Source organism: Natrix helvetica, assembly GCF_964273705.1.
Source record: "Natrix helvetica genome assembly, chromosome: 4".
NCBI classification, from domain to species: domain Eukaryota; kingdom Metazoa; phylum Chordata; class Lepidosauria; order Squamata; family Natricidae; genus Natrix; species Natrix helvetica.
Window position 1 is genome coordinate 156,667,848 of NC_138550.1, and position 21,395 is coordinate 156,689,242.

The window sequence follows — 21,395 nt, forward strand, 5'->3', positions numbered from 1 at the left end:
AAATAAGCTTAAGTCTAATATTGACTGAAACCTGAGGCTTGGGAGAGGCTGAGTATGTCCGAACCTCATGAGTGTATTTGTGTACCGTGGTTAAGAACAAGCCCTTATCCTGTTTCTCCACCCTCTTAAGAAAAGTTAAGGGAGATTCTTTTCCTTTACTCATGTTGGCTAGTATAGATAGTCCTCGACTTGTGGCCACAATTGAGCCCAGAATTTATGTTGCTAAGTGAGAAATAAGTGAGTTTTACGACTTTTTATTTTTGCCACATTGGTTAAGTGAAACACTGCAGTTGTGATATTAGTAACATGGTGAGTCTGGTTTACCCATTGATTTTGCTTGTCAGAAGGTCTCAAAAGTTGCTCATTCGATCCCGGGACATAGCAACCGTCATAAGTATGAGCCAGTTGCCAAGCATCTGAATTTTGATCACATGACTATGGGGATGCTGCAAAGGTTGTAACTGTGAAAAGTAGCCATAATACACTTTTTTCACTTTTTTTGTAACTTTGAACGGTCACTAAATGGAATGTTGTAAGTTGAGGACTACTTGTACTGTATTTCTCAACTGGATATTATTCTATAGATAAATAATATATAAATAATTAATAGGATTGTAGTCCAAACTGTCAGGATATCAAGGGGAAGGTTGTAGACAGGGATTTTCCAAAGAACGAGGATATAGGTGAATCGCAGAGGTGATTTGTTATAGGGATCTCATTTAGGATCCCTTTCTAAAGCCTGGACTATAGGAGATCTCTCAAAAGCTACCTGAAGGAAGGAGAATTATGGTGTTGGACCTACTCCAAAGGTCTCCTGTTCCAAGGAATCAAGATTGCCGTTTTCATTTATCGTCAGATTCACTAGATTCTGCTTCAATTGCCACTCTAGCTGCAATAGAAAAACTCCAAAATATCCTCTTGAAAACATAGACATACAAATCAATGAGATCTCTTTTTTACATATTTCCTTCTTCTTTCTTTCTCTCTCTCTCTCTCTCTCTCTCTCTCTCTCTCTCTCTCTCTCTCTCTCTCTCTCTCTCTCTCTCTCTCTCTCTCTCTCTCTCTCTCTCTTTGTCTCTCTGTTTTTGAAATGGAGATGAGCACCGCCCCCTAGAGTCAAGAATGACTTAGAAATCTTTAGTCCTAATCTCATTTCTATCTTTCTCATTTTGCCATCCTGACAAGCAGTTTGGGTTTTTGCAGGGAACTTTGGAAATGTGATTGACGGAGTGTCATCTGAAGCTAGGGGGAAAAAGAAGACCCATGAAGGAGAAGAGGAAGGAGCCCCTTTGTTGCAAGAAGGAACAGGAGAAGATTCACCTGATGTTGCTTGGCCTCTGATATCTACCACCTCTCCTGAAAAGCCATTAATTACAGAAGGAAACAGGTAGATTCATTCTGCTAGGTCTCCAGCTCTTGCTCTCTTTAGAACATAGAATAACAGTGTTGGAAGGGACCTTGGAGGTCTTCTAGTCCAACCCCCTGCTCAGGCAGGAACCCCTATGCCCGGGATGGCGAACCTATGGCACGCGTGCCACTGGTGCCACACGGAGCCATTTGTCAGGGCACGCGAGGCGTTGCCCTGCTAGCTGGCCAATGCGTGTGCTGGCCAGCTGACACCAGCCTTTTTTTGAGGCCATTTTTCGTCCTCCCCAGGCTCCAGAGGCTTTATAGGAACCTGGGGAGAGCGAAAACAGCCTCCCCCGCCCCCCGGAGTCCCTCTGGAGGCTTCAGGAGCTTCCCTGAAGCCTCCGGAGTGCAAAAAACTGGCCCTACGGGCAAGCCAGAAGTTTCCACACGTGAGCCAAAAAAGGTTTGCCATCACTGCCCTATGCCATTCCAGGACAAATGGCTGTCCAGTCTCTTGAAAACCTCCAGTGATGGAGTGCCCACAGTTTCTCGAGGCAAGCTGTTCCACTGGTTATTTATTCTCACTATCAGGAAATTCCTCCATTAACTGGGGTTCTTCAAATAACCAATGGGATGACACATCATTGAGCTACCGAACCAGTTTTGAAGATAATAGGATACCACTACTGCCTCCTGGGCTCCATCCTTGGTGGCAGAGGGCTGCAGGAAGCTGTCACAGCCGAAAACGGAGCCCAGGGGGGCTGTGCGTGGCCCTCATGAGCTCCGTTTTCACTGACGGAGTGTTTGCAAAACAAACTACTAGCAAAAGTGGCCTTTGATCGCACAAGTGACCTTGAGCTGGCCACGCCCACCCCAGCCCCTCCGAGGTCAAACAGAACCTTGATGCGGCCCTCAATGAAATTGAGTTTTTGACACCCCTGCTGTAACAAATAACCCCACGTCTCCCTGCTTATTATGTAATGGCTCTTTCTGGAAATTTGGGGATGTACCTGATGCATTTTAAATAGTCAAGGAAGGTTAAGGATTAGCAGCCTAGAAACACTTGGGTATTTGAAATGGAAGCATCTGAAACAGAAACTGTTAGACAGGTGGAAAATGTTACAGCTGAAAAAATAAGGCTGCCTCGAAAATATTGTTCCCGGAGAACAAACATAAAGCACCAGACTTAGAATGAAGTCATCAGTCAGTGTGTCAGGATGACGGTGCAATTCACTGAACTGCCTGCAGTTTCCTTTGTGTTTCTAGGGAAGTTTATTTTTTTTAAGCCCAAGGAATTTCTAAGCTCAGATATACTGTATATACAGTATATTTTATTCATTCATTTCAGTCCATTTAAATGGACATCAGTCAGACAACAAGGACTGGATGGTTAACTTAACATTTGAGGGAACCTGTTTTCAGTCATGACTGCTTCAATTTCTTTAAAATAATGCATCAAATGACTTTGTACTGGCCCATAATGTGTTAGGAACATAAAGGCCCAGTCTAACAGTGATATGATGTTAGCTGATGTGAAAAAAACTAAACCAGGGGAGATCTGGCTAATGGCTGGATGTGAAATCTCCCCTCTCAGATATAGGCTAGACCAGGAAATAAAAACCAAGCCAATTGTATACAGGTAGTCCTCATCGTATGACTACAATTGAGACCAAATTTATGTTGTTAGGTGAGAAATTTGTGAGTTTTGCCCCCTTTTACGAATTTTCTTGCCACATTTGTTAAGTGAGTCACTGCAGTTGTTAAGTGAATAACATGGTTGCTAAGGGAATCTGGTTTCCTCATTGTCTTTGCTTGTCAGAAGGTCACAGAAGGCGACCACATGACCCCCGAGACACTGCAGCCATCATAAATGTGAGTCAGTTGTCAAGCATTGAAATGTAAATCATGTGACCATGGGGATGCTGTAGCGGGCATTGTGAAAAATGGTCACGTCACTTTTTTAGTGGTGTTGTAACTTTGAACAGTCACTAAATGAACTGTTGTAAGTTGAGGACTACCTGTATTATTGCTGAGGAACTTAGCAGGGCTGTTTTGATGAAGAATTAAGCTCAAATCGAAATAGATTTTTGCCCTTTTCAATGCAAGGAAAGAACTGGCTCAAACCCTACCCTCAGACTATTTGATGTCAAAATATGAAAAGAAAACTTTCCCATGTTACTGCCTGGTGTGATGGATGGATGGATGGAAGGATGGATGGATGGATGAAAGGATGGAAGGAAGGAAAGGGAAGGGGAAGAAAGAAGGAAGGAAGGAGGAAGGGGGAGGGGAGGGAAGGGAAGGAAGGAAGAAAATTAAGAAATGGGACACCCAGACACATCTGGGAATCCCAAAGAGTGATTTGACCAGGTTCTAGCAGCACCAATGATTCAATTCTCTTCAACATCTTCATCAATGATTTGGATGAGGGGATAAATGGGGAACTCATCAAATTTGCAGATGACACTAAGCTGGCAGGAATAGCCAACACTCCAGAAGATAGGCTTAAGATACAGAAGGATCTTGACAAACTTGAACATTGGGCCCTATCTAACAAAATGAAATTCAATGGTGAAAAAAGTAAGGTTCTACATTTAGGAAAAGAAAAACGAAATGCACAGGTACAGTATAGGTGGTACCTTGCTCAACAGTAGTAACTGTGAAAGGGATCTTGGAGTCCTAGTGGACAACCATTTAAGTATGAGCCAGCAGTGTGCAGCAGCTGCCAAAAAAGCCAACACAGTTCTAGGCTGCATCAACAGGGGGATAGAATCAAGATCAGGTGAAGTGTTAATACCACTTTATAATGCCTTGGTAAGGCCACACTTGGAATACTGCATTCAGTTCTGGTCGCCACGATGTAGAAAAGATGTGGAGACTAGAAAGAGTGCAGAAAAGAGCAACAAAGATGATTAGGGGACTGGAGACTAAAACATATGAAGAACGGTTGCAGGAACTGGGTATGTCTAGTTTAATAGAAAGAAGGACTAGGGGAGACATGATAGCAGTCTTCCAATATCTCAGGGGTTGCCACAGAGAAGAGGGAGTCAAACTATTCTCCAAGGCACCTGAGGGCAGGACAAGAAGCAATGGATGGGAACTAATCAAGGAGAGAACTAAGGAGAAATTTCCTGACAGTTAAACAGTTGTTGTGAATGCTCCAACACTGGAGGTTTTTAGGAAGATGTTGGATAACCATTTGTCTGAAATGGTATAGGGTTTCCTGCCTAGGCAGGTTGGACTAGAAGACCTCCAAGGTTCCTTCCAACTCTGTTATTCTATTCTTATTCTATTCAATTAATTCATCAATCAATTCATAATTTAATTGGATATCTTTTTAAGTTAATTAAATAGTTAATTTTTAATGACTACTATATGACTGCGCATGTGAGGTCCCCTTGGGAAGTGGGTCTCAACAGACCAATGAGCATTCTTCTCTTTCAACAGAAACTACCTATACTTGCCGTACGGTGAGAAGAAACCTTGTGTTTATGTCAAGAGCTTTTGGGGGAATCAAACCTTTAGGCTGTATTTCTCAAATACCCTGGAAAAAATGGGAGATCTCTTGGTAAGTCTTTGTGAAACAATTTTCAATCAATCAATCAATCAATCAATCAATCAATCAATCAATCAACTCAGTTGTTTGAACTGGCATAAGTGAGCAGCCTTTTCTGGATGGTTTGAAATGCTGAATGCATACTGAGGGTGCGTTGTGCTCCTATGCTTTTGTTGTTATTTTCGGGGGGCTGCTGCTATTTATTAACTTTGTAGACTGCCTAAAGTCCCTGGTTATCTACTGAGTTGCATTTGCAAAATGGGTAGCCATGCAAATGGATTAAATAAATAGGTTTTTATAATACAGTGGTTTCCCTCTAGAGTGAACACACATCTCTTATTGGAAATCTTTCTGTTAATTAAACTGTTTTGAATCCAGTGAGAAGGAGCTGGCATACTCACTCTCTACTAAAAATGGGTTAGGTTTTGTAGGAAGTTAGCACCCGCCCCTCTCCTAGAAGAATGAAATATCCTAGGAAATATTGAAAAGGCAGAATATTATATTTCCCTGGATCAGAAATGGAGAAACAGGTTTTGAGGCAGGAAACAGACTCACTCTTAATAGCCCTCACTTTTCTTAACTGGCCATTAAAATGCCTGAGCTAGTCTACTTTACATAGCAAAGATAGGGTTAGCTTCTATAGAAATTCACCCCGTGGCATCTGGGAACTCAACCAAACTTGGACTCAAAACACAGCCTAGAGAGTTGCCCTTGCATGGCCCCATGGGAGTCTGACAACCAATCAGAATACATTTCTTACACAGGAACAGGAAACCGAGCGGTGGGGCCGAACAGAGAGTATAAAGCCAGGGACTTTCAGCCCTTTTTTCTCTTTTCTTCTTCGCCCAACATCTTGAAGCATGTGATCACCTTTTCCCCCAAGACCTCAAGCCATGTGGTCCTGTCCACCATTAAACCATCTTTCCAAGCGGTCTCCATGTTTCCTCTATCTTTTCCCCCACTTGGAGCTGAACCCAGAACGACATTTCTTCCAACAGTTTGTATTACTATTATGGTGTATCACTTGTCACACAGTCTTCCTTTTAATAGTGTCAGAAAGATTAGACTTCTTTCTTTTCTCTTTTTCTCAAGTTGGGATTTTAATAAAACACGTCAGACAATCAGTGGAGAGTCTAAAATATATTTATTCAGCCAAAGTTGTCGAGTTGCTTTGGATGGATGGCTGCACCAGGCTTCCTTTCCATCTACTTATAAAGTCTTTTAAAGATTTAGTTGATCATTATCAATAGTATAAAATATATCAGGGACGTGCGGTCAGGGGAGGCAGGGGAGGCAGAGCCGCACCGCTCTCATCATGAAAATTTTTTTAAAAAGGGAAAAGGGAAAAGGCACTGAGAAGCCTTCTGCACACGTGGTCGGGAATTGGAGCGCTCCGTGGTCCCCTTCATGTTGACTCAGGAGTCAGGAAGGAGGGGAATGGGACCACGTGTGCAGGAGGCTCCTCTAGCCTCAGCCTCCCTCCTGCGCACGTCCCATTCCCCGCCTTCCTAAGTCAACATGAAGGGGACTGCGGAGCGTGAGCCATGGTCCCGCGGAGCGTGAGCCGTGGTCCCGCGGAGCACGCTCCATGGTCCCGTGGAGCACGCTCCGTGGTCCCCTTCATGTTGACTTAGGAAGGCGGGGAATAGGACGTGCGCAGGAGGGAGGCTGGAGGGATCGTGGAGGAGGGATCGCGCAGCATGAGCCGCGGTCTCGCGGAGCGCGCTCCGCGGTCCCCTTCATGTTGACTTAGGAGTCAGGAAGGAGGGGAATTCCCCTCCTTCCTGACTCCTGAGTTAACATGAAGGGGCTCGCGGAGCGTTAGCCACTGTCCCGCGGAGCGTGCTCTGCGGTCCCCTTCATGTTGACTTAGGAAGGCGGGAATGGGACGTGCGTAGGAGGGAGGCTGATGTGGTCCCATTCCCCTCCTTCCTGAGTCAACATGAAGGGGACTGCGGCTCACGCTGATGACGTCACCAGCCTCACCAGCCGTAAAGCTCACCGCACGTCACTGAAATATATTGGCTTAGTACAAGAGTTTCCTATTGGCCCTGTCAGCATGAACATTTTGTGCATCAAACCCCAATCAACAACTAAAAAATTACACACAGCCAGGCACCACATAAATACGATGCATAGAATAGCTCAAAGTACATATTCTAATAGAAAGAAGTTCCCTGAGAATGAGCGTTAGAAGGAATCCGAAAACTCAGAAGACTAAACCTCTTGTCCCGGTGACTGACTTAGATTGTATCCTGCAATGTTATTCTGGGATACTTATATTTGCCTTCATTCATGAACAGTTTCCTTTTATATTCTTTAAACACATGTTTCCTTATCTTAAAGTTTCAGCAAACTTCATTATTTACAGTTTAGCAGATGTTTCTTTAGCTACAGCTAAACAATGGGCATTTTTTCTTTCCTATACATGTGTTTTTCTAAATATATGTTTTCTTTTGTTACATGAGAGATTCACTTATTTATACTAACAGTAGGAACCAGCTACTGTCTTCCTTATTGTAAGCATATAAAATGGTCCAACAATAAATGCACCGAAATGGATAGACTCACAAAAGAACTAAAAGACAAAGAGGAATCAGAGTATTACTTAGTATGGAACCTATGGTACAAATGACTGAAGAGGAGAAAAATAGGAAAGCAATAAAGGGAAGAAAAAAGATTAAGAGACCAGAAAATAAATACAAAACTGCCGAATTAGCAAGAGGGAAAAATATAAGATATATTGTATATAAAAATAGTATGAAATATGATCAAATGTACAAAAAAGATGTATTATATGGAATTAATAGAGACAGAAGATACGTGTGTGTGTGTGTGTGTGTGTGTGTGTGTGTGTTTTCATAGATTTTCACGGGTGTAGGTATGCTGGTCTTGTTGTATTCGGGTCTTTTCCCATGTAAGATTGAGATTGTCTTGGCAACGTTTCGGCGAGGTCTCACTTGCCATCCTCAGGCTGGTGTTCTTGGCTTAAAGCGTGGTCGGAGATGCCGTCTTTCTATAAATCTTGGTGGGGGTGTGTGGAGTGCTAGCGTTGTTTCAGTAAGTGAATTGATTGGCTGTGTGGCTGCATCATGATTGGTAGATTGGTGCTGATTGGTGCTCGCTGTGTGTCCATTGTTGTTTTGTGTTGTAATGGCCTGGGTGGTGGGTAGGGCTCATTTGTTTACCAGGGCTGGTTTCCAGATGTCTGGCAGGTGGCAGGCATCGTCACATTTATTCATGTTGTGGACATGAAATTAATTTTGAAGGAAACAAATTAATCTTCAAAACTGAACACCTCAACAAGAGAATAATTATGGAAGCTATTGAAATAGAGAAACACCCCCACAACATGAATAAATGTGATGATGCCTCCCGCCTGCCAGACATCTGGAAACCAGCCCTGGTAAACAAACGAGCCCCACCCACCACCCAGGCCATTACAACACAAAACAACAACGGACACACAGCCAGCACCAATCAGCACCAATCTACCAATCATGATGCAGCCACACAGCCAATCAATTCACTTACTGAAACAACGCCAGCACTCCACACACACCCATCAAGATTTATAGAAAGATGGCATCTCCGACCATGCTTTAAGCCAAGAACACCAGCCTGAGGATGGCAAGTGAGACCTCGCCGAAACGTTGCCAAGACAATCTCAATCTTACATGGGAAAATACCCGAATACAATAAGACCAGCATATCTATCTATCTATCTAAAGCAATATGGGCTCGGTGGCTAAGATGCTGAACGTTTCGATCAGAAAGGTCGGCAGTTCGGGGATTCGAATCCCTAGGGCAGCATAACAGAATGAGCTCCCATTACTTGTCCCAGCTTCTGCCAACCTAGCAATTCAAAAGCATGTAGAGCATGAAAGCAATTCGAAATGCAAGTAGAAAAATTGGAACCACCTTTGGTGGGAAGGTAACAGAGTTCCGTGCACCTTTGGCGTTTAGTCATATTGGCCACATGACCACAGAGAGGTCTTTGGACAGCGCTGGCTCATCAGCTTTGAAACGGAGATGAGCACCGCCCCCTAGAGTCAGGAACGACTAGTACATAGGTGCGAGGGGAACTTTTACCTTTACCTTAAAGCATCGATTGCTGTTTGGAATTATTTTAATGCCCTTCATAATATTGCTCTTCTCTTTATCTTTCAGGAAGAAGGTTTGGAGCAAGTGAAAGATCTCATTAAAGTTTCTGAAATTGCATCAGAAGAGAAAATAAAGTCGACTCTGAGTGATTTTATCAAGCAAAGTAGGTAAGAATACTCAGGGAAAAAACCTCTCAGAATAGTCCTACCTGGTTGATAGAAACTGGTGATGTTTGGAAAAGTTACACTTTCTTAATCATGTAGAGAAGAGCCAGTTTACAGGTAGTCCTCAACTTACAGCCATGATTGAGCCCACAATTTCTTTTGTTAAGTAATACATTTGTTAAGTGAGTTTTGCCCGATTTTTACGATCTTCCTTGCCATAGTTGTTAAGAGAATCACTGCAGTTGATAAGTTAATAAACCGGTTGTTAAGTGAAACTGGTTTCTCCATTGACTTTGCTTGTCAGTAGGTCACTAAAGGGGATCACATGACGTTGGGAAACAGCAACGGTCATAAATATGAAGCAGTTGCCAAGCATTTGAATTTTGGTCACATGATCATGGGGATGTTACAGAGATCGTAACTACGAGAAACAGCGCCATTGTAAACAGCAGAAACAACAACAGAAACATCGCCATTTTTCAGCGCCATTGTAACTTTCAAGAGCTAATTCAGAATTGCTTGCTTTTTTATATCCTATAAGTCAGGGGTGTCCAAACTTGGCAACTTTAAGACTTGTGGACTTCAACTCCCAGAATTCCCCAGCCAGCAGCTGGCTGGGGAATTCTGGGAGTTGAAGTCCACAAGTCTTAAAGTTGCCAAGTTTGGACACCCCTGCTATAAGTATAAAAGTTATTACTGGCTTTGATTCCAATTTTATGCAAAGATCTACTTTCAATTGTTTTTTTCCTTTATAACTTTACCTCCTATTCATTACTAGATAATCCAGCAAGCTTTTGAATCTTCCAGAAGAACGTAACATTGATTGGAAGTATTCATTAACAATTCTTGCAAACAGATATTGCCAAAATCCACAAGAGCAACATAGTTATGCATATTTGTTTAAACTTTCATTGTGTGCGGCGATGGAGGTACAAAATAACAACAAATTCACGCAAAAAAATTAATTTCCTTTGGAATATTAACATAGAAATTGTATTTCTGAATCCTCATATTTTTCATAAATACAAATGATGATTCTATTTTAATATTGCACTATAAATTAAAGCTCTTAGTATATTCTGCCTCTCTACTTTGCTAAATCAAAGTATATCCTGGTAGAAGCGCTACCAGGATATACAGTATATATATATGTGTATTTTAGAAATGTTCTTTTATTGCCTCTAAAGTTTCCTTTGTGCATCCATAGGGCCTTTATCGCAAATGCTGAAAAAAAGCCCAAACTCTTGAATCGGACAGCTTTGGATAAAAAAAGATTGAAACTGTGCAAGCAAGAACTGGTATGTGGACTATTTGATTAGGCTGTTGTGGAAATGACATAGAAACTTGCTGGGCCAATTGTCTGCCATTATATTTGTGCTAAGCCATGTATGGTTTAACTATAATTTAATGAATAAACTGAATAAACTGTTCCAAGAGCAAATCTGAGTCACTCAATGAAACCAGAATAGAATAGAATTCTTTATTGGCCAAGTGTGAATGGACATACATGGACTTTGTTTTTGGTGCATATGCTCTCAGTGTACATAAAAAGACAAGATACCTTCGTCAAGAATCAAAAAGTACAACACTTAATGATAGTCATAGGGTACAAATAAGCAATCAGGAAACAATCAATATCAATATAAATTGTAAGGATACAAGCCACAAAGTTACAGTCCTGCAGTCATAAGTGGGAGGAGATGGGTGATAGGAACGACGAGAAGACTAATAGTAATAGTAGTGCAGCCTTAGTTTGACAGTGGTGAGGGAATTATTTGTTTAGCAGAATGATGGCCTTTGGGGAAAAAACTCTCCTTGTGTCTAATTGTTTTGGTGTGCAGTGCTGTATAGCGTCGTTTTGAGGGTAGGAGTTGAAATAATTTATGTCCAGGATGCGAGGGGTCTGTAAATATTTTTGACTCATGCAGTGTACAGGCCCTCAATGGAAGGCAGGTTGGCAGCAATTGTTTTTTTCTGAGTTCTGATTATCCTTTGAAGTCTGTGTCTGTCGTGTCGGGTTGCAGAACCAAACCAGACAGTTATAGAGAGCAGACTGCTAGAGCAGGGGTCGGCAACCCACTGGCTCTGGAGCTGCATGTGGCTCTTTCATCCCTCTGCTGTGGCTCCCTGTTGCTGGTCAGTTCCACAATTGATAGGGCTTTCAGTTAGGATAGGTAGAGGAAAAAGGACCCCGCACAAGGAAGAGACTCTATGATGGGGGAACTGGACTTCCGGTTGGCAGAGGAAAACGGACGCCATGCTAGGAGGAGACTCTATGGTGGGGGAACCAGACTTCCGGTCAAGTCTAGAATTGAATGGGGGGGGAGAGACTTCTGGTTAGGACTTTTGTGGCTCTTTGAGTGTTTAAAGTTGCAGACCAGTGGTGAAATCTATTTTTTTTACTACCGGTTCTGTGGGCGTGGCTTGGTGGGTGTGGCTTGGTGGGGTCATGTGACTATGTAGTCATGTAACTGGGGGATCAAAAGACAGAAACTCACTTTAACAATGTCCTGCTGGAACAGGGTTGGATTAGATGACCTCCAGGTCCTTTCCAGCCCTGGATTATCCTCTGAAGCTGCGTCTAGTGCCAGGTTGTAGTCCTTCCTTCCTCTCCTTTTTCCCTCCCTCCCTCCCTTTCTTTTTCTTTCTTTCTCTTTCTTTCTCCCTTCTTTCTCTCTCTCTTTCTCTCTCTGTCTCTGTTTCTCTCTCTCCTTCTTTCTTTCTCAGCACGGCTATCTGCAATTTGGCAGTTCAAACTCAACCCTTCCAAGACGGAGTGGCTGTGGCTTCCGGCCTCCCGGTTCAACCAGGTGCTTCCATCTCTGGCCATCGGGGGCGTCCAACTAGCCCCCATGGAACAGGTGCGCAATTTGGGCGTCCTCCTGGATGCCCGGCTGTCCATGGATAACCATGTAACAGCCGTGGCAAGGGGGGCGTTCCATCAGGTCCGCCTGATGCGCCAATTGCGCCCCTTATTGGACCGGGATGCCCTACGCACAGTCACCCATGCGCTAGTGACGTCTCGCCTGGATTACTGCAATGCTCTCTACATGGGGCTTCCCTTGAGATGCACTCGGAGACTACAGTTGGTCCAGAACGCGGCCGCGCGGGTGATTATAGGGAGGACTAGATACTCCCCTGTAACACCTCTCCTGCGCGAGCTGCACTGGCTGCCTGTGGTCTACCGAGTGCGTTTCAAGGTTTTGATTATGATCTTTAAAGCGCTCCATGGCACAGGGCCTAGTTATATGCAGGATCGCATCCTGCCCCACACATCCCTACGACCAATTCGCGCACACAGAGAGGGACTTCTCCGGGTGCCGTCCGCCAAACAGTGTCGGGGGGCGACACCCAGGAGCAGAGCCTTCTCTGTGATGGGCCCAGCCCTGTGGAATGACCTCCCCCGCGACATCAGGATTACTTCCGATCTCCGCTCCTTCCGTGTACAGCTGAAGACCCACCTCTTTCAATTATCCGGCCTGGCTCAATCGCAATCGTAATTTTCCCATTCCTCCAAACTGTTTTTTAAATTGTCCTTAAATATTAATTTTTTGGGTTTTTACAATTGGGGTATTTTAAAGCTGATTTTTAACTGTCTATTGATGTAATTTGTTTCCTCCTCCGTGTATGTATGTGTGTTGTGTATGTATGTACGTTTGGTGTTGTTATATATTTTTTATGTTTTATGCTCCATTGTACGCCGCCCCGAGTCCTACTTGGAAAGGGAGCGGCTAATAAATCCAAATTTATTATTATTATTATTATTATTAAATCCCCCCAGGCTCAAGATTGACTCAGCCTTCCATCCTTCCGAGGTCGGTAAAATGAGGACCCAGATTGTTGGGGGGCAATGGGCTGACTCTGTAAACTGCTTAGAGAGGGCTGTAAAGCACTGTAAAGCGGTATATAAATCTAAATGCTATTGGGGGTTGAGGTCTGTTCTCCAAGCTTTTGGGTTGGTTTTATTACCGAACCTTTCATGACCAGGCTAGGTAACATCTTCAGCGGAATTTAGGGAGCGATTCAGGAAAGATTTAAGGAAAGATTTCCCTAAATTCCCCTGAAGATATTACCTAGCCTGGTAACAAAATGTTTGGAAACCAATCCCCAAGCTCGGAGAGTGAAACTCCACCCTCATCCTACACCTGAGCTACAGATATTCGCCACTACTGCAAATCCGTTGTTTCTCTGTGCTTTTACAGGAAGCCATGTCGAGGGATGCTAAAGGGATTCTCCAGCAGCAAAAAAAGAAGATTTCGCTAGATGAAATGATGCGTGAAACACAAAACTTTATAGAGAAGATTCGGTTCTTAATTGACGAGGTAACTGCTCAAGTTTCCTTTCTTGATCCACTTGATCTTCAAAGGCAATACACACCTACTTTCTGCCTTAGAAATGACTTGTGATAGGTAACGTTTTCTGAGACCGGGGCATTGCTTGCAATTTGCTATGGGCTCCTCCAGTGTAAAGAATAAAAGCATGACTAATTAGACCAGTGGTTCTCAACCTTCCCAATGCCGCGACCCCTTAATACAGTTCCTCATGTTGTGGTGACCCCCCAACCATCAAATTGGTGTCTCGGTTCCTAAGACCATCGAAAATATGTGTTTTCCGATGGTCCTAGGCGACCCCTGTGAAAGGGTCGTTCAACCCCGAAGGGGGTCCAGACCCACAGGTTGAGAACCACTGAATTAGACAATGAGCACCAATAAGAATGAGCACCAGTAGATATGCTTCTCAGCATCTCCGTTGGAACGGGAACTTATGGTCAAGATTCCCTTTACAAGAGAAAACATCATGTCTCCTTAGCCTACATCCGTGATGGTGAACCTACGGCCAGGGGTGGCATGCAGAGCCCTCTCTGTAGGCATGCACACTGTTGCCAGTTGCTCTTCTGGGTTCCATTGTGCACATGTGCACCGGTCAGCTAGTCTGGCACACATGTGCACCAGCCAGCTGTTCTCTTCCAGGTTTCGATACTCCAGCGTGCATGCGCGCCCCAGTTTTGATACTTGGTGCTCTCTGTTTGTGTGTATTTTTTACAAAAACTTTTTCTTATGCTGTGATGTATACATTTGGACTAAGGACATTCAATCTGACTCCCTACCCAACTGAGTCAGCTGATGTCTGAATGTAATTTTAATTTTACCCTATGTTGTACTGAATGTTGGTGAGTCCCTAGCAAGATAACATGTAAACATTGGGGTTCTTTTCTTTTTCATGGTTGGTTTTTCATGGTTGCCCAATTCTGATGTACAAACATGACTTGTTTAAAAGTAGCCTTATTTGTCTTTTTTCCACAGCCCCTCCCTTTTTTCTTTCTATTTTTTTTTGAAAATTACATGGGCAGAGGGTCTTAAAAACCCTCTATTATTATCGCATGGATTGAAACACAAACACAAACACAAATCTCACACTCCCCTGTGTAGAAGGAGCAATCTAAAAGAAGGAGCTACAGGGCTGGAATGAAGAATTAATTTTCCTCATTCCAAGATATTTAATGATGTCAAACTGGGTAGGATCAGCATGTGCTTATGCTACAAAAAATAAAAAGCTGAAAGTTAGAGATCAAAATATTCAATAAATAATCCCTTAAATCTGAGCTCTGAGTGCCATTAAAAAGGTATAATTGTGCCCTAAATAGAGGTTGAAAATACTTCTTTTGAATGCAAGCTATGCCTGTGTTTTAATTGTGAAATATGAGCTTGGTGTATTGAACAGAATCTTTGTTCGTTGATCTGTATTTTTCAAATTGCTGCTGCTTCAAAAACAGATTTTGCAACCTGCCTTAAGCTGTCAATGTTCCTCTTTCCCAGCCTCAACAAACAGTGCCCGACATCTTCATCTGGATGCTTAGCAACCACAAAAGAATTGCCTATACAAGGATCCCAGCCAAAGACGTGCTGTATTCCCCGGTGAAGGAGCAACGGGGCAAACATTGCGGGAAGATTAAAACTCACTTTTTGAAAGTAAGGCTGAGAAGAAGTAGAATAATCTTAATTCTGACTAAGTCTCATAGCAGTGGCCCCCCAACCTATTGGGCATCAGGGACTGGTTCTGCAGAGAAAGGTATTTCCACGGAGAAAAGGGGGCATGGGTTTGCACACTGCCTGCATCCCGCAGGTAGGGCTTCATTTGTTTGTGTGGCCCCAGTTGCTGGCATCACGGACGTCAGTGCACAGACCGAGGGTTGGGGAGCCCTGTTTTATAGGACATTTATCAAGTTATGTTGTGCTTGGTTGCTAGCCCAGGCAGCAGCCGAATCAGATGAGGAGGAGGTGTGGGAATCAGGGTCAGCATCAAGGCAACCTGAGAGCTCCGAGGGGGAAGAGGGAATGGAGCTGGCAGAGAGAGAGAGAGAGACGGAGGCAGAGCCTGGGCCGTCCTTCAGCCCTCAGATGGAGAGTCAACAGCCCCCAGGTCTGAAGGTGGCTGATGAGGAAGAGGTCAGCGTTCTAAATACCATGTATGAAATCAATCAGAAACCAAGCAGAATCATCCTTAAAGTTCCCTTTTATTCATACAGGCAAGTTAGCACGTCTATGGAATTCCAACTCTAATGTTCTTCCTGGAATTCCACCCAGTTGAAAGTTCATGATCTATCCCCACACCCACAAATCCATCACATGTTCCAATCATCATCTTCCACGCTGGCATCTACACCCCTCTGCTTCCGATCAGGTGTCGAGGTGCGGAGACAAAAGATGACCTTGGCTTCTATAAAAGAATGTCAACAATACATTCCACAATCCTACTCCTTTCTATTCCCCACTCCCAACTACTACACTAATGAAACAGCATAGGAAATTAATAAAAAGTGTGGCAGGCCAAAGATCCTAAAAAGAACATAACTACAGGCCTGACAGAAGATGAGGAAAAACTGGGTCTAATGCCTGAGGTGTGGATGCAGAGGAGAGGAGAGCAGTGGAAACCTAGGGGCCGATCCTTAGGACAGAAGAGCCACCGCTACTAGCGAAGCCCCACCCTAGCTCTGGGGATAAAAGGCAGGGGGAGGAGGATGGACAGACTTGTTCGCCTGCTGTGTATGTGAGAGAGAGACTTTTTGCTGGGGCTGCCTGCGCTCCTAATAAAGGAATCATTTATTTAACTACAGAGGCTTTGTCCTGTTTGGAACTGGGTCAGAACAGGTTGCCAGAATTATTTGTGAAGCTTCTGAATCTCTCAGATGACTTTCCCAACCAGCTGCAAATATTCTCTTCTATTGTTTATGGAGATGCTCAATCATTCAGGTCATGGTTGTCCCAAAGGTGCTTTTTCAAAAAGCAACTTTATAAACTACTATAGGTGTCCTGGCAAGTTAATAGATGTACAGTATTTTAGTGTCAGATTTCGTATTTTTCCCTTTTTTGTCTGTGGAGTAGAATTCTTTCTCCTCTCTTCTCTATCTAAACACCTCTTTTATTATTCAGATTGATATTCTCCACTATTTCTAGATCGATCTATTAATCCATCTTTCTGCAGTACGTATTGTATTTTGCCATTGTTTTCTTCAATAATACTTTTTCAACTTCTCATCTGGCTACAGCCCTATAATGTCCTAATAGACTCCCTTCCAAGTACTATCCCAGCTGGGCCCTGCTTAGCTTCTCCTGATCAACTGAAGCCACCTAGATGATGCCACCAGTGGGGTATTAGGAAAAGAAATATGGTTAGAAATATCACTAGTGGTTTGATATTTTATATTTTTTCCTTTAGTTGCCAGGAAGAAGACCTCCAGGTTGGAACGTCCATGGAAAAGTGGACACTTATCTCTGGCTTGGCTCTAGTAATTACGCCCATGCTATTTTGGACAACTTACCAGTTGGATATGAAGCAGAAGCACCTTTGGCAGAAAGCACAGGATCCCATCCTACTCCCTACCCTGCCAATCTGATCTACAAAAGTGAGACCCACTTTGTATTTGGGTACTTACAAATTATCTAACATATGAGGGGTCCTTGATGCTCTCTGAGCTTGCTTGTTTTCTTGCAGACATTTCATTACCCAACTAGGTAACAGCATCAGTGCTAGTAAGGAGTGCCGTTTGCTGTTAGTTTATATTCTAGTGCAGTGCTGGCGAACCTTTTCGGCCCTGAGTGCCGAAACAGGAGCGCATGCGTGGGGAAGCGTCGGAAACTGGAAGAGCAGCTCTCCAGCACGCATGTGTGTGCCTGGAAGCTGAGCTTCCAGTTTCCAGCATGTGCAAAGACCAGCTGGCCAGCGCGCATGTGCACGCCAGAAACCGGAAGCTCAGCATCCTGGCGCACACGTGCGCGCCAGGGAGCTGCTCTTCCAGTTTCCAAAGTTCCCACACATACAAAGACCAGTTGGAACCCGGAAGAGCAATGGGCGGAGGCTGGCGTGCCCGGAAGAGATGGCTTTGTGTGCCACTTCTGGCACACATGCCATAGGTTTGCCATCATGATTCTAGTGGCTTGCCTGTCACACTGAAAGCAAATGGCACTCCTACTAGCACTGATGAGGTTACCTAGTTTGGGTAATGAAATGTCTGCAAGAAAACAAGCCAGCCAGCTCTGAGAGCATCAAGGACCCCTCATATCAACCCTGAGCTACAAATATTCTCCTTTATTAGTATATAATGTATGTTGTGCAGTTGTTGCTTATAGTTTTATGCACTTCTTTTGACTCTAAAGAACAACATAATTAAAATTTAAAAATTATCCTCTGTTTTTGCAGAAAATAAAACTTAGATCACTGGTTTTATTCAACGGATTGAATTTTCCTGATTATATGTGCTACTCAAAAAAACATACTACCTTAGATGGAGTCGTTCGATAAAGAAAATTAAACGGAAGCCATGCATTGGACTATATGACTATATAAATCCCTTCTATTAGAAAGCGAGGATTAGTATAATCCTCACTAACTGCCCCATCCATTTTGTTATGAAATATCAGACATGAATGTACTCATCTAATCAGGGACAAATAAGGGTTCAACTTAATTTTCAGCATTAATGAGGAGTTGGGGCTTCGGACATTTCATTCTCACAGCAGAAATATCCTGAGAGTTGTGCAACCATATACATTTTCTTAAATATATAAATTAAACTCACCCTGCTTAAACCAGAGCGTTTTGAAGCACATCTTGGAATGACCGTGTAAATGGTCTCATCATGGTCAGGCCCAAGAAGTACTGAAAAACTAGTTGCAGAGAATTGTATAATACTCATATGTTGTTGGGCAGAGATGTCAAACTGGATTTTTTCGAGGGCCAGATCAGCATTATAGTTCTCCCCTGTGAGCTGGCTATGGGGACGGGACAGGATGGACACCTCCTGCAGCACCCTGCTGGCCAAAATGGGGCATGAGGGAAGTGCGCCAGCCCCCAGAGCCTGTTTTTGGCCTGGATGGCCTCCTGCAGCACCTGCGCCTCCCCTCGCCCTGTTTTGGCTGCCAGAGGCACCGCGGGCCAGTCTGTTGCTATTTCCGACCCAATGGGCCAGATTTAAGCACCTCGCAGTCCGCATCTGGTCTGTGGGTCTTGAGTTTGACACCCTTGTTGTTGGGGATGTCAGCATTCCAAATATCATCCCAAATTAAATCAGAGTCCAAGGCAGAGCTTTCCTCAAAGTTCCAATTTATTAAGAGAGACATGTTGGTACATCTGTGGAAAACCCGAATCTGAAAGCTTCCTGGGTTTCCCACCCAGTTGAAAGTTCATGATCTTTCCCCCACACCCACAAGTCCATCACATGGTCCAATCTTCCACTGCCACGCTGGCAATTCCACCCATCCAATTCCAGTCAGGTTCAGAGGTGCGGAGAAAAAAAATGATCTTGGGCTTCTAGAAAGGAATGTTTTATTTTGACAACAACACATTCTACAATTCTACTCCTTACTATTCCCCCTCCCAATTACTCCGCTAATGAAACAGCATAGTAAAATAATAGAGAGTGTGGCAGGCCAAAGATCCTAAAAGGAATATGACTGCAGGCCTGACAGGGGAAGGAGTGAAAGAAAAAGTCCAACGTATACCATTTCAGATGTGAACTGGATTTTTTTCCTCTGGCGGGAAACAAGGAAGAACTAGGCTATTTTCCAGCAAGTGTTGATCCCACCATGAATCAAAAGAAAAATGATACAACCGGTTCCATGTTCTTTTATAGTCCCTTCTCCTACTACCATGTTTCTATCCCTCTCCTGTTCATCCCCAAGTGATATGCATAACTCTCTCCATTCCCTGCTTGCAGCCAAGAATATATTTCAACTGAGAGCTCACATGTATCAAGCAAGAGGATTAATTGCAGCAGACAGCAGCGGCCTCTCAGATCCTTTTGCTAAAGTGACTTTTGTTTCCCACTGCCAGACCACAAAGGTAAGGGGAAATGGGAATAATTAATGTAGTTAGAGCAGTAGAAGCATTCTTATTAGGACTACTAGGCCAAAAAATGGATAAAAATTCTCAATACATAATCATACACATACTCACTGCAGCCAGGATTGCTTTCGCACAAAACTGGAAAAAAATCAATACACCCTCAGATGAAACTACAATCAGGAAAATACTCAAATGTGCAGAAATGGACAAAATGGCAATAGAACTAAAAGAAAGAGAAGAATTGGGCTTCTATAAAGTATGGAATAAAATGTATAAGTGGCTAGAAATCAGAAGCCAAAACAGAAAATAGAGAATATAAATATATGGTGCATACAAATAATGAATATTATTATAAGTGTTAATACTACGTTTGCTACATTATAGGACAAGGTTAAAGTAATAGGAAGGCAATGCAGAAGGGAGAATTATAAAAGCTAAGCAGGAAAGTTGATATAGAAAGCTGTAAAATTACTGTACATTGTTATGTATGTTCTGTGTTTTGTTTTGTTCTGTTTTTCTCTTGTGTCTTCCTTACTGTTTTTAAAGATTAAAACATTCAATAAAAATTATTTTTTTTTAAAAAAAGAGCAGTGTTTCTCAACCTAGGGCAGGGGTATCAAACTCAAGACCAGGGGCCTGGATTTGACCCACAGGGTGTTTAGATCTAGCCCGCAGGACTGCCCTGGAAACAGTGAAGGACCAGCCCGTGGTGCCTCTGCCAGCGAAATGGAGTTCGGGAGTTCCGTTTTCGCTGGCAGAGCTCTAGGGCAGTGATGGCGAACCTTTTTTGGCTCGCGTGCCACAAGTGGGGGGAGAGCAGGGGGGTCGAGTGCGGGCGTGCTGCACCCATAATGCAACGTGCGACCCCCCCAGTGCGCATGCGCACAAAACGCGCAACCCCCCCCCATTTTTACATGTTTTTTTTGCCCTCCCCATGCTCCAAGGGCTTTATAGGAGCCTGGGGAGGGCGAAAAGAGCCTCCCCTGACCCCCCGGAGGCCCTCCGGAGGCTTCAGGGACTGTCCAGAGGCTTCCCTGAAGCCTTCGGAGTGCTTAAAACCACCCTCCGAGCAAACCAGAAGTGACTTCCGGGTTGCTCGGAGGGTCGTTTTAAGCACTCCGAAGGCATCAGGGAAGCCTCGGACGGTCCCTGAAGCCTTCGGGACACTTAAAACGACCCTCCGAGCAACCCGGAAGTCACTTCCGGTTTGCTCGGAGGGTGGTTTTAAGCGTTCCGAAGGCTTCAGGGACGGTCCCTGAAGCCTCCGGGGGGGGGGGGGGAGGCTCTTTTGCCCTCCCCAGGCTCCTATAAAGCCTCTGGAGCCTGGGGAAGGCGAAAAATAGCTTTTAAAAAGGTGAAGTCAGCTGGCCTCGCGTGCCCTGACAAATGGCTCCGTGTGCCACTTGTGGCACGCGTGCCATAGGTTCGCCATCACGGCTCTAGGGTCATCACAGGTGCCCCTGACATGAGTGACATTGAGCTGGCCATGCCCACCACGGCTCCCTGAGGTCCAACACAACCCTTGAAGAAGCCCCCAATGGAATCGAGTTTGACACCCCTGACCCAGGGCATTGTAAAATGTGTGGATTTCCTCAGCTAACACAATGGCTGGGGAATTCTGGGAGTTGAAGTCCACGCACCTTAAATTTCCAGAGGTTGGGAAACACTGACATAGAGGAATGCGGCCGTAGTAAGCTTGATGTCATTAGGTAATGCATCCCAGAAGAAATCCTCCTGCAAGTGTGAGCAGGTGTAGGAAAACCCATTCTGTAACTTGTTGGTTGAATGATTAAAATTGCCAAGGTTTTAATTTTTTTTAAAAAAAATTGTTTTAGAAATGTGCAAGACGGGCCACTTCTGTGGTGATTGGGGGTAGCATACAA

The 21,395-nt window shown here is 43.9% G+C and overlaps 1 protein-coding gene across 1 annotated transcript in view; it reads left to right on the forward strand.

Annotated features, from left to right (window-relative positions):
• The window catches only part of FER1L6 (fer-1 like family member 6), a 134,571-nt gene that overhangs the window by 51,061 nt on the left and 62,115 nt on the right, over positions 1-21,395 (forward strand). Inside the window, exons 13-20 of the mRNA XM_081950571.1 lie at positions 1,204-1,387; positions 4,795-4,915; positions 9,074-9,174; positions 10,379-10,469; positions 13,374-13,493; positions 14,988-15,140; positions 16,888-17,074; positions 19,385-19,509. Of these exons, the coding sequence (XP_081806697.1) occupies positions 1,204-1,387; positions 4,795-4,915; positions 9,074-9,174; positions 10,379-10,469; positions 13,374-13,493; positions 14,988-15,140; positions 16,888-17,074; positions 19,385-19,509 (1,082 nt within the window). The remainder of the gene's footprint in view (positions 1-1,203; positions 1,388-4,794; positions 4,916-9,073; positions 9,175-10,378; positions 10,470-13,373; positions 13,494-14,987; positions 15,141-16,887; positions 17,075-19,384; positions 19,510-21,395) is intronic.